This window comes from Rana temporaria, chromosome 2, assembly GCF_905171775.1.
Source record: "Rana temporaria chromosome 2, aRanTem1.1, whole genome shotgun sequence".
NCBI lineage: Eukaryota > Metazoa > Chordata > Amphibia > Anura > Ranidae > Rana > Rana temporaria.
The window spans coordinates 392272933-392286590 of NC_053490.1; the positions used below are offsets into that span (position 1 = coordinate 392272933).

At 43.5% G+C, this 13658-nt stretch overlaps 1 protein-coding gene across 7 annotated transcripts in view; it reads left to right on the forward strand.

The window, feature by feature from the left end:
- Nucleotides 1-13658, forward strand: part of PUM1 (pumilio RNA binding family member 1) — a 97444-nt gene that overhangs the window by 14002 nt on the left and 69784 nt on the right. For all 7 annotated transcript variants that reach the window (XM_040338031.1, XM_040338032.1, XM_040338029.1 and 4 more), the window contains exon 2: nucleotides 10357-10736. In XM_040338031.1, the coding sequence (XP_040193965.1) occupies nucleotides 10368-10736 (369 nt within the window). In that variant the 5' untranslated portion in view covers nucleotides 10357-10367. The remainder of the gene's footprint in view (nucleotides 1-10356; nucleotides 10737-13658) is intronic.

Here is a 13658-nt window from a genome sequence, read left to right on the forward strand (position 1 = left end):
GGCTATTTTTGACTCACTGACACCAATGCTAAGGAATAATAACTGCGTCCACTAACACACTCGGTAGAGCTGCACGGTTCTGGGAAAAATGAGAATCACGATTCTTTTGCTTAGAATGAAGATCACGATTCTCAAAAACGTAACGTAGTTTAAATATGCGGGCGAGACTTGCGTATGCGTTCTGCGTGCAAACTCACGGGGACGGTGGTACTTTATTTTAGAGAGAGATATATTAATATTTGCCAGAGAGAATATATAAATTATATACTAGCAGCTTACACTTGCCTGTGTGACATGTACAGGCTTGCCTTGTACTAGCAGGTGCACTGTCCCCTGAGAAGAATACTCCTGTTGCCCATCCACCGCATCGCGGTCTGACATCAGTTCCTGTATCTCCGAGCCATTTGCGTTTCACGCTGGCTCCGTCGCGGCCAATGATTCCCCTCCACTCCAACACAGGGACACAGGCAGCCTCACTCCACAGCAGCATCCGGCTTATAATGTGCACACTGAGAATGGCCAAATCCAGCAGGTGAGATTGTGGGGGCTGGAGAATTGCGATAACGATTCTCCGCGATTAATCGTGCAGCTCTAACACTCGGTGACACCAATGCTGAGGATTATTACTTGAGACAGCAGGATCAGGTGTGCATCACAACCCTTGATTTGCTGTGTGTGCGAGTATGTTTGAGGATAACCCAGCAAAAAATGTAAGAAGGTATTAGGAAAAAAAACGTTCCTCTTTAATACTCTTATAGTAAATTTTGATTGTAGGGTCATTTTTTATTTGTCTTTTAAAATGCATTGTGTTTACTTCCTTTTTTAAATATGAAAATAGCCTTTACATGCTAAAGTGGAGATCCACCCAAAAGTGGAAAATACGCTCATTCACCCCCCCCCCCTTCCAGTGCCACAATTTCCACCTTTCAGGGGGAGGGGGGACAGGTATCCTGTTCCCACTTCTGGGAGCCACAGCTGCGGATATTGAAGTCACCGCTCGGCTCCCTCCTTCTCCCCTGTTGCTGGGCCATTAGGGGAGAGGAGCAGAGCCTTGCGCATGCGCAATAGGGTTCCCGCCGTTGAGCTGTGAGGCTACAGTGCCGGGTTTCCTTGCCCGCAATGGCGGCGGCATGCATCCGACAGCTGATGGAAAAATCGGCTGCGGTGCCAGGCCGACTTCATTGGCCTCCAGGAAAGGTAAGTGTTCTGATTTATTAAAAGCCTGTAGATGCAGTATTTTTGTAGCTGCTGGCCTTTAATTTTTGCAGTGGTGGGCAGACCTCCGCTTTAAGTTTGAGCTTTTGTGTAAATACATTCCTGATTGGGAGTGGTATTATAGTCCATATAGTTATATTTCCTGTGTAGTTGTGTACAATCTCTAGACTCAGGTTTACGCTCTTCCTGCTTTTTTTCTTTCTTTCTTTCTTTCTTTTTTTTTTAACCAGCGCAGCTAGATGATATTGTCAGTTCACGTCTTGACATTTCTTCAGTCTGAATAACATTAACTTTGCCTTGTTGGCATCATCTTTTTTATTTTATTTAAAAAAAAAAAATGTTAATATAACTAAAAGTTTTGTAATCAAATTTCAAAGTAGAACTGCAGAGAGGTATGAGGTTAGAAAATGTCGTCATGTCTTTATTGCTACCATTAAACCAAAGACAAGAGTGCAGCTGCATTTGACAAATTATCCCACCTTGATATCAGTCACCAAAGCAGGTGATGTTTGCACTACCCCTACTGCAGACATTGAATCTTCTTGGCAGGACACGGACATCGGTAACATTTGTGTTTTAGGATGGAAAAGAAATGGGAGTGAAACGGATCAATGTAACTAGTAAACCATGAGAAATATTTTCATTAAAGACATACTAAAGTGTTGTTTTTTAATAAAAAAAAACAAAGTTATTCCCATCTGCTCTGTGCAACAATATTGCACAGAAACCATCCTCGTCTGCTCTTCTGGCTGTTCTTAACCAGTGCTGTCAGCTTCCCCCTGCTCTGGGTGCCTCCTAAGAAAGCCAGGTGAGCCATGTTTGAGCTTGGCTGTGTGTATCCATAGGCGCACACAGTGGCAGTTAGCCACACCCTCCTCACAGGCATTTGACTGACAGCAGCAGAAACCTAGGGCTCTGCTGCCCTCAGTTTTTCCTTTTGAAACAATGGAAGTGAAGGGAGCCAGAGAAAACACAAGGGGTGACCAGAGCCAGGTAATTGGGGAGGGGTGGGTTCCTTTTCCTTTTAAAGTTTATTGTAAAGCCTTGTGTTTTTTTTCCCCCCCCTATAAAAATGGCAAACATGTTTATACTTGCCTGCTCTGTTGCAGTGGATTAGCACCGAGCAGCCCGGATCCTCCTCGTCTCGGGTCCCTGCCTGGAGCTCCTGGCACCTCCCTCCTATTGAGTGTCCCCACAGCAAGCATCATGCTATGGGAGCACCCAAGCAGAGTCAGATACCTGTGTCCATTCAGACACAGAGCCCTGGCCCTGCTCCCTCTCTCCTGATTGGCTAGCTGACTTTGATTTTCTTGACTGTGTCTCAGCCAATCAAGAGGGAGAATCTCGGATGGCTAAGACACTGGTGGACTGAGAGGGACCTCGGGTAAAGCTGAGGGGGGCTGCTGCACACAGAAGGCTTTTTATCTTAATGCATTAAGATAAAAAAAAAACTTCTGACTGTACAATCCCTTTAATGCAGAGAAGGCATTAAGGTAAAAAACTTTCAGACTTTAGAGCCACTTAACCACTTGACCACCGGGCCTCTTTTGGCACTTTTCTCCTTCATGTAAAAATCACAATTTTTTGGCTAGAAAATTAATCAGAACCCCCAAACATTATATATATATATATATATATATATAATTTTTTTAGCAGACATCCTAGGGAATAAAATGGCAGTCATTGAAACTTTTTTTTTCCTTGCACAGTATTTGCGCAATAATTTTTCAAAGAATTTAAAAATAACAAAACAGTAAAGTTAGCCCAATTTTTTTTGTATAATGTGAAAGATATTACGCACACTCATGGAATGGCGCCAAACTTCGGGACTTCAAAATCTCCATAGGCGGCACTTGTAATTTTTTTTTACAGGTTACTATTTTCGAGTTACAGAGGAGGTCTAGTCTAGTGCTAGAATTGTTGCACACGCTCTAACGCACGCGACGATACCTCACATGTGGGGTTTGAACGGCGTTTACATATGTGGGCGGGACTTGCATGCGCGTTTGCTTCTGCGCGCGAGCTACCGGGGATAGGGGCGTTTGAAAAAAAAAAAAACATTTTATTTTTATTTTACTTAATTTTTTTTATTTTTACACTTTTATTTTTATTTTTTTTGATCACTTTTATTCCTATTACAAGGAACGTAAACCTTGTAATAGGAATCGGTGTGACAGGTCCTCTTTATGGAGAGATGTGGGGTCAATAAGACCCCACATCTCTCCTCCAGGCTTACAAGCATGAAATTGGCGAAAAAACATTCACCGATCTCACACCGACAGCCGCGATTGCGGCTTTGTTTACTTCCGGGTACCGGGCGTGACGTCATAACGTCGCGCCCGGGCCTCCGACGGTCATAGAGATGACTGGTGACCATCTGGTCACCAGTCACCTCTATGCTTCCCCAGCCAGCGCCGGCCGATTCGCTCTCCGGGCCCCCGATGGCACGGGAGAGCCCGGAGAAGCACCGGATGGTGCCTATAAGAACGATCAAGCGGCAGAACTGCCGCTTTGATCATTCTTATTGTGCACAGAATCGCCGGCTGAAGACGGTGATATCTGAATGATGCCTGTAGCTGCAGGCATCATTCAGATATCAACGCACAAACAGAGGACGTATTTTCTCGTACTGCGGTGGGCAAGTGGTTAAAGGTGTGCAGCTGACCTTGAGTGCTTGAAGGATCCTGTGCTCGAAAAACACTGAGTTGTTTTGATGGGAATATATGATGTAATTTTTTTCACTATCCAGTTTGCAGGTGACAGAAAGGGAGGTGTAAATTTAAAAGTTGACAGCGGTCACTGAAACAGAAGGTGAGGTATCTTCCAATTTCGACACCTCTTCAGAGAAGGGGGGGGGGTTCTCTTTCTTCCTATGATGTTTTTCACTTCCTGTCATACCTCCATGGCAGGCAAAATGCATTTTTAAACCTTCCTTGAATAGCAGATCCCTGTAATGTAGAAACGAGTCTGACATGGAAGCTGGCAGCAGTACTGTGATGAACATTTGAAAGGTCCTCACTTCTGCTGAACTGTTTCTTGGCAGGAGAACTAGGCAGCCCCCAGCTAAAAAGGGTGCCAGGGTCAACTGAGATGAAACAATAAAATTACGGCTTGGAAGATACTGTGCTGCTCACATGAATAGTTTAATATGTCCTGTGCGTCTTTAATTCGGGCTGCACCGATGCCGAGTATTTGCATGAGTACTTGCCAATACAGAGTACCAATATCTTTACAGTGTGAGTTGAACCCATACAAAATGAATGGGCTTAAATCACACTGCAAAGAATTGCATGCAATTTGAACAGGAATGCGGTGCGATTCCTGTCCGACTCGCTTGTGTTTTCCCACACCCCTCCTGTGTGAAGCAAGGCTTGTCATAGTGACTTCAGCCTGGATTCACACGAGAGCGGTGTGGGAGACCCGCATGCAATTTGGACAAATTGTAACGCATTCCTGGTAAAAGCGCATGCGATTCTTGCAGTGCGATTTTTACCCTATTAACTTTGTATGGACTCAAATTGCACCATAAAGGTGCAAGTTATTGGGTATTGGCGCACTTGACTGAAAGTATTGGCAGTCATACTCGCCGGTATTGGTGCATCCCTACCTTCTTTCTTCTGTCTTTCTTCTTCTTTTTTTCTTTCTTCTTCTTCATTCTTTTTATATTATATTTTGTAATTTACCCCTCGAACAGCCTTTACTTTTACAGTGCATTCGGCTGGTTAGTACTTCAGATGTTTGCCAATGCAAGACATTGTTTCTTTAGTGGACAGCATCAGGAATTGGACTAGATATTTTTTTACTTTAGGTTTGCTTAAAAGAGAAGTATGGTTGTGTGGGTTTCTCCATAATAATACTTGCCTAGGTGGGTGCAGCATCGGTCTGATGTTGCATCTGTCCCCCTGGCGCCTCTAACACTGAGAACTGAGCGATTGAACATCGCTGGTGGCTCGATTCTCACAGCTCCCTGAGCAGAGAGCTGCTGACTGTCAATTGGCAGCTCTCCACTCTGCTCCCTCCTCGTTCACTGAGCTGTGGAGGGGGCGGGGAACCGCCATCTCAGGCTCTCAGCGGCTCGCTGAGAGCCTGAGACGGGCACCTGGCAGATCCAGACTCCCATTGTTGGGTTGACATGCTGCCTGGACTGATTTCTGTGACGTCAGCAGAGAGCGGACTGAAAAGGGGTTGCAGGAGTGCAAAATTAAGTGCGTTCCTGTGATCCATAGGGGAAGCCCAGCCAGACGAGCTTTGGCTGGACTTCTCCTTTTAAGTCCCAACTCTGGGAATTGGTCAAGATCCACACCTCTAGTGCTGTCCTCTTCTCTATTAATAAATTCCTGTCTTTGAGCGGTCCCTCAGTGTTGTCGTGTACCATGCAGGACAATTAAAATGAATCGGAGTGTTTCAACCCCTCCACCACGCTCCAAATGCTTACCTGAATCTCTCGATCCAGTGATGTGCCCATCTGCAGTAGTAGTGTTCTCTTTTTCTCTTCTCAAAGGACTCGCTGAGAGTAGGGGGAGCCATTGGCTCTTGCTGCTGTCAGTCAAATCCTGTGAGGAGGAAGCGGGAGGTGTGGCCAAACCACATTGTGTGTGTGTCTATGGACACAGCCCAGGTCAGGAGTGCACCCCCTCAGCACACAGCTTCCTGAGGGGGCTATCGGAGAAAAGAAAAAGCACAGTACTGACCCTCCCAATCCATGTCAAAACCTGCTCAAAAGGCCAATAAAGATTTAAATGTATTTTTATTGAATGTAGAACTACATTTATTATGTTCCATTGGGAGCTTACACAGGGCTTGTTCTCTGTTGAAAGGAGCAGTGAATGTTAGCAGCTGGAGTGCCCACATCAATTCTTTTTACTAAACGGAGTACTCGGACAGTCCTTGAGGCAGTGTCAGGGGTTTGTGAGTAGGGGACTTTTATTATAACCATTTTAGGTGACTTTGAGGAAATATGCAAACCTTTTGGTATTAAAGGAGTTCTGTGACCTAAAACTTTTAACCCCCGCTGTGCCCGGGCTGTAAAACTATACAAAATAAACCGTCACTTACCTGCCTACGATCCCCCGTTGTTCCGATATCGCCGTCCCGGTCTCTTCCGCTTCCTGTGTGTCGGTGACTCATAGTGCGCTCAGCCTATCAGCGGCCGCAGCAATGTCCCGTCGCGGCCGCTGATAGGCTGAGCGCACTATGAGTCACCGACACACAGGAAGCGGAAGAGACCGGGACCGGAGAACGGGACGGCGATATCGGAACAACGGGGGATCGTGGCAGGTAAGTGACAGTTTATTTTGTATAGTTTTACAGCCCGGGCACAGCGGGGGTTAAAAGTTTTAGGTCAGAGAACTCCTTTAATAAATGATAGTAATTCTTATCCGTTTACAAAATTAGCATTTATTTAGAGGATGGAAAGTGTGTAATGTTTCATAGACTAATAAAAAGATGTCACATGATGTATGCTTACACAGTTCTGCATCCTTTAGACTTGTTTTGGTAAGTTGGATATGGACTTCCAGAAAATCATGCTGGTTCAATGTCTTTGATCCATTGAGTATGGCCTGCAAGGGTGATGATGGATTTCTAGAGTGACAAAGTTAAATTCATGTGAGGTTTTATCTTCACATTAACAGACGTCTCATAGACTGGCCCCCTCCTTCCCAATGAAAGCCACATTAGCCCGTGTACGTCAGCTAGAGATTTATTGCGGCTTTGGATTACTGAAAACAGACGTACGTGCAGTGGGCTCCTATGTTAACACTACTTTTAGGTTAATTGTTTGAGTCCTGGCCAGGTAGGGGTTAAGGTGAGTGCAGAGAACATTTTACTAGATTGAACTTTTCTGAATGGTACATCCAATAGAAGACTGGTCTTTGAATAGCTATGACAACCTCTAAAAAGACAGGAATGTCAGATTCAACTAAAACAGTGGGGCAAATAGTGATACAAGTAGGACCGCATTATATCTACTATGGGCCACATCTACAAAATGTTCACATTATAATTATTGTAGTTAACATTTCTTCCCGAAGAATGACCAATAAAATCTTTTTTTTTTTAAACCTGGCAAAAGGCATAACGAACTAGTATGCACCGCATACTTGCTCATTATGAAATGCTTGCCTTAGAACAAGGGGTCAGCAGGTGAATCCTGGTCCACATCGAGGGAGCTGACATTTTCCCTCGGTGTGTTTTCCTGGGTTTTGTGGCTCCTTCGCTGTGAGTGGCCGGAGCTGCAATGTTGTCACTCCCACGCACAAAGCCTTCTTTCCAGCAAGATCCAGCATCATCTGCCGGGCATTCAGAGCGCATGTGCCACTGCTGTCAGCAGGTGCATGCAAAGGAAATATCTCCTAAACCATACAAGCCTTATAGGCTTACCTGTAGGAAAATGTATAAAACAATAAAAAAGGGAATACAACCACTTTAACCCCTATGTGCCAACAGTATGCAAATATAACGGCCCCCGATCGTTTCTTGCAATCGGGAGCTTTCTGGTTGTGTGATTGCTGTGAGAGCCAATCATGGTGCTCACATGACCATAAGCCCCGCTTCTGATCATCTGAAACCTCCTAAAGAATAATTTGGTGGGTTTTGAAATTTTAAATGTTGCATAGTGTTTGCGCAGTGGTTTTTCAAATGGGGAAAAATTATTTATTTATTTTTTTTATGCAAAAAAAAAAAATGCATAGCCCAATTTTTTGGTCAAATATAAAAGATGTTACGCAGAGTAAATACCAAGCCTGTCATGCTTTTTAAATTTCACATGCCCATGCAACCGCGACAAACAATGTAATCTTTGCTATCCATAGGCGACGTCTTAAAAGCACTTTAGATTTACACAGAAGGTCTAGTGCTATAGATTTACTAGCCGTGATCTGATGTTCACTGGGGCGGGTGCTGTTTGCCTGCGTTCGCCTATGTGCACAAGGGGGCTTTTTAATTTTATTTAAATATTTTTATTTTTACACAGGTATTTATCTGTACTCAGAACATGGGGAAAATGCACATTTCGAGATTTAGGCCCATTTTATATTAATGGTTTGGAACAAACAGAAACAAAATTGTGTAGCGCTATGGCTAATTAATATCTATAATGGTAGTTCCTCATGGGAACAATGGGAACATAAATAAAGTAACAAATGCAATAAAGAAGTTCTCGTGAAAGATAAAGTCCAATGGTTGTAAACACAAAGTCCATATATCTGTAGACACCACGTGCAAAATGAGGGAACTTGATTAGAATCCCATCGAGACAAATTGTGTAGTGAGTGATCACCGCCACCAGTGGTAGTAAATGGAGGCTTACCGAAGATGGTGGACCTGAAATGACGTACGTCAATCAAGTCATAACAAGCTTCAAGTACCAGACAGGGTACACAAAGTAGCAATCACCAAGAAACTTGCTAGAAGTAATCAATCGGTGTATGATCATAAATGGATAACCTTGGATCTTCTATAGTATGAGGCGGCAGTGGGTCGCCATTGACTGCCGCCTCATACTATAGAATATGCGAGTTTTTATCCAGATACATGTGAGTGCACTTGCTATCTTTTTACAATAAATACCCAGTTTTATACCGGTTTACACTATGTGGCCCTTCTCTTTCCATTTTCTTTCAACTATTTAACCCCTTGCTGAGCTGCAAAGATCCAAGGTTATCCATTTATGATCATACACTAATTGATTACTTCTAGCAAGTTTCTTGGTGATTGCTACTTTGTGTACCCTGTCTGGTACTTGAAGCTTGTTATGACTTGATTGACGTACGTCATTTCAGGTCCACCATCTTCGGTAAGCCTCCATTTACTACCACTGGTGGCGGTGATCACTCACCACGCAATTTGTCTCGATGGGATTCTAATCAAGTTCCCTCATTTTGCACGTGGTGTCTACAGATATATGGACTTTGTGTTTACAACCATTGGACTTTATCTTTCACGAGAACTTCTTTATTGCATTTGTTACTTTATTTATGTTCCCATTGTTCCCATGAGGAACTACCACTATAGATATTAATTTGCCATAGCGCTACACAATTTTGTTTCTGTTTGTTCCAGCTAATGTGTCTTTGTTAGCAGTGTGAGCAGCTGGTCTTATTAATTAGTGTGTTTTAAGCAGCGCAGTATAATCACCCTTTTGTATTAATGGTTTGGTCAGGTCTGTCTGTCAATTTTTCAGGCTGACCTGAGCAGATGATCTACTTTAGTGGACAGCGTCATGTGTCAGTTTACATTCAACTACCACATATCAGAATAGAACCCCCCCCAAAAAAAAATGGAAATCGTTTTTGTCCTTTTTTTTTTTTAGCTACCTGTAGATCTAACATGGGTCTGAAAAGCTCCAGTTTGCAAATGGTGCAAAAATAAAAAAAATGAATGTCGCAGAAGTTAATTTCCATCCCGTTCTGCTCTGATTCAGCAGATGATCTGTCCTAAGATCTCTTACTGATCAGACCGAATGCCACCCCTGTAAAACCTCTTACTGGACATGAGGTTGTTTTGATTTTTGTTACCCCCCCGCAACATTCTTTTAAACTGACAACAATTCGAAATACTACATGATTCTAAAATTCTGAGTAATTTTTTCCTTGTATCTTGTCAGGCAAAATGGTAATGAGCAGATTTGCCCAAAGTCAACCTTAACCTTGAGAGCGTGGATGGTCAATAATGAAGGCACAGTTTATCTACCCTCAGGGCAAACTTTCTGCAAAGCGAAGTAAATATTTATGGAACCTCATGCACATGGACGGTTTGAGGCTGAAAAAAAATGCACTAGCGTAAAATCCCAGCATTTGTCTGTGCCCACGGAGCAGCAGGTGATGTGTACAGCTGGCCCTAGAAGAGGCTGTATGAGCATGTACTCCGATATATGCTGATGCTTTCATGCGTTGGTGCAAACACGCACATGTGTGTATGTTGTATTTCACGAGCACAGAATTTATGCGATTGAGAAATCTGTCACATTTTTTTACTCATGCATGACATATACAAGTACGTACAGCCATTTTATCTGTGTAAAAAAAAATATTTGTATTTATTAATGAGCCTTCGTGTTCTAGAATTGGTGGGTTTTTAAATACTGTTTTGTTGCTGCAATTACCCAGTCAATTTAGATTTTTTTTTTTTCGCTTTTTATAGGCGTTGGTGGAATGAGCGTTGCATGTGTCTTGAAGAGGAAAACAGTTCTCTGGCAGGACTCCTTCAGCCCCCACCTGAAACAGTACACAGAAGGTACCCTTAACCACAACATGCCCGTGGTCCTAACATCTGGACCTGTGGGCCAGCAGCAGCCGCCGCCACAGCATCCAACTCATTCTGCACTGGCAACAGGACCTCACGCCAGCCCTGTGGGCAGCTCAATGGGAGTGGCTGGGCGCTCGCAAGATGACGCAATGGTGGATTACTTCTTTCAAAGGCAGCACGGAGAACAATTAGGGGGAGGTGGAAGTGGTGGAGGAGGTTACAACAATAGCAAGCATCGTTGGCCCACTGGAGATCATATACATGCGGAACATCAGGTAAGCAAACGCGTTAGTAATAGATTTTATAAAATGTTTATGCTACTGTGAACTTATGTGCCTAAAATTTTTTGAGAAAAACTATAGTGTATATTTAAAGCCTCACCCCAGTTCTACTCAGGTTCACAGTACTCTCCTAGTCCAAACACTATATCATGACAGATGGGGTGATGTATTCCTACTCTTTAAGATCTGACACCTTGTGTTTTGCAGTGGCTGCTACACAGGATGTGGGGAATGGGAACCACTGTGGAGGCGGGTATAACTGGGTTGAGGAACTGCCCATGTGACAGGGTCTCTTGAAAACGGACATCTAGTAGTGGTGATCAATCAACTTGGGTACAACCGGCATGCCAGGTTTTTACCTGCAATTATCGCTAGTGTCTTCCCCTGCCCTCTTACACCTGGTAATTAAAGTGGAGTTCCACCTTTTTTTTTTTTTTCACCAAAAATCAAAAAAAAAAAATTTTTTTTTTTTTTTTTTTTTATACTCGCCTGAAAGGGCCATTTCTATGCGGAAGTAGCTCTTCTGCCTCGTCGTCCGTCACAGTGTCTTCTGGTGAATGGGGCACGCTGCCTTATGGGGAACTGTGTGTATCCCAGGAGGCAGGCGCCCTTCACAAAGCGCCGCGCATGCGCAGTAGGAAACGGGCAGTGAAGCCGTAATGCTTCACTGCCTGTTTGTTTACCTTAGTGAGGGTGGAGGCGCCAGAATCGAGCGATCGCCATTGGGGGGGTCGACATGACGGGCGACTAGGACACAGGTAAATGTCCTTATTAAAAGTCAGCAGCTGTGTGCCAGGCTCTGTTATCTGTAAGCATCACGACGCAGGGGGCAGAGCCTGGTGGCAGATTCAAAAAGTACAAAATGCATACCACATACATTACGCTGTGATCTTGCAGATTACATTACTGTGTGAAATCATTTCACCTCTTTTGTCCAATGCCCTGCATCCACTTTTATATTTATAAAAATATATATATATATATTAGTTCTTTCTGCCTGGAAACTTGAGATTTTTCCATAGCAACCAAAAAAGTGTCTCTTTTACGTCAAAGTGATTATAGAACAGCTAGAAAACAGCGATAGTAAATTCGAACACGTGCAGAATTGAGCGATAGTGAATCGTGGGGAAATTCATTTTATTATTTTTTATATTTTGTGTTTCAAACATTATAATACCTTGGATATCTACTAGACTCTTGGACAGATTTAAGTGTGTTATTACTAAGAATTACAGGCCTACAATATAAAATGCCAAATTTCTATGCAAAACAATTGTTCTGCATGTAGTCGCAAATAATTTCACATCATACCGGCAGGGAGGCTACATAAAACAAAAGATGAGGTTGCGCTGAGTAAAGAGATAACTAACATTTCAAAATTGCATATGCCAGCGAAACAGACTTCAGTACCCCAAAATTTCCATAAGCAATGCTTTAAAAGCCCCTACAGGTCACAAGTTTAGTTGATCATGAATATTGCCTCTTTTGTACATGGGTGCCCCTACTGCTTGTGTTTTTTATATTCGTATTGGGGGGGAGAGATGTTCGTATTGGGGGGGGGAGAGATGTTAAGTGCTTGGGTGTAATATTTTTTGTTTTCTCCACTCCAAAAAATTCCCTATATGATTTGCATTTTGCTGTTCCAGGTTCTGATAAATGAGATATTGGGTGTTTTATTTGACCCCCAATGTTTCACCTGCCTTTTGTTGACCTTAAAGCGGGGGTTCACCCTAAAAAAAAATGTTTCTTTATCTACCATCCCATCCAGCATACTAGCGTCAGCTACAGTATGCCTTTTTTTTGCGCTGTACTTACCGTTTAATCGTCCAGTTTCGTTTCAGACTCCGGCATTCCTATGAAGAGGGGAACATGATTGACGTCCGGCTATGGCGCTTCACGCGTTCCGAAAATAGCCTAAATAGGCCTCGGATATATACGGCGCCTGGGCAGTCAGCTCCTTGTCTGTGCGCAGGCGCCGTATAGCGGCGTGAAAAGCCGAGTCCTACTCTGGCTATTTTTGGATCGCGTGACGCGCCATAGCCGGACGTCAATCATGTTCCCCTCTTCAGAGGAACGCCTACTCCCCACGGGAGTCTGAAACGAAACTGAAGGATTAAACGGTAAGTACAGCTGCACTTCTGGAGATCTGTGAAAGGGATCAGGTGGCTGTACATCCAGCCCACAGTCTGCATGTTATATTTACATGGTGGCAGGAAAAGGATTAAATGGCTTCTGTACTTGACAGAAGAACACTGCATATGATTTAGTTTGCCTGTGTGTGATCTAACTGGAAACCATTTTTAAAGTTGTACTAAACCCTCCAAATCAAAATAAAATAAACATTTACAATGTGTGATGCGTGCCTTCCTTTTTAAAGATTTTCCCTCTTTTGCATTTAGCCTCTCCTCTGAAAATGGGCTTTCCTGTGTTTTTTCATCTTTTGGATGGCTACTCTGCCTTTCAGGGTCCTGTGGAACCCTGATGTGGGCACCCTCACATGTGGGCTTCTGATTCCTGGCGTGGGGGCTGCTGCATAGTAACATAAATCATTTTGTACCCTAAATACAGGTGTAACATAGTACTAAAGGTGAGCTTATACTTTAAAACTGATCTTCAGCTTTCCTGTCACATTACATAGTTTGTTTTGGGCCAAGCTGGCCCAAATTCACTATTTTCCACACTAACTAGTGCAACTACTTGGCGGCAGTATACAGCCTTGTGTTCAGTTGTGGGACACAAACATCCCGTTCGACACCCGGAACAAAATTGTGTGGGGTGGAGCGGCACTCAGCCATTCACGGCAACTTTTGTATTCCTTGAATACAAAGCTCCCTCTGGCCGAGGTAACGATTGTGACACCATCTGCCAATTTCTCTACCTGAACTTATCAGAATAAGCACCTGTTGGTGTAGGACA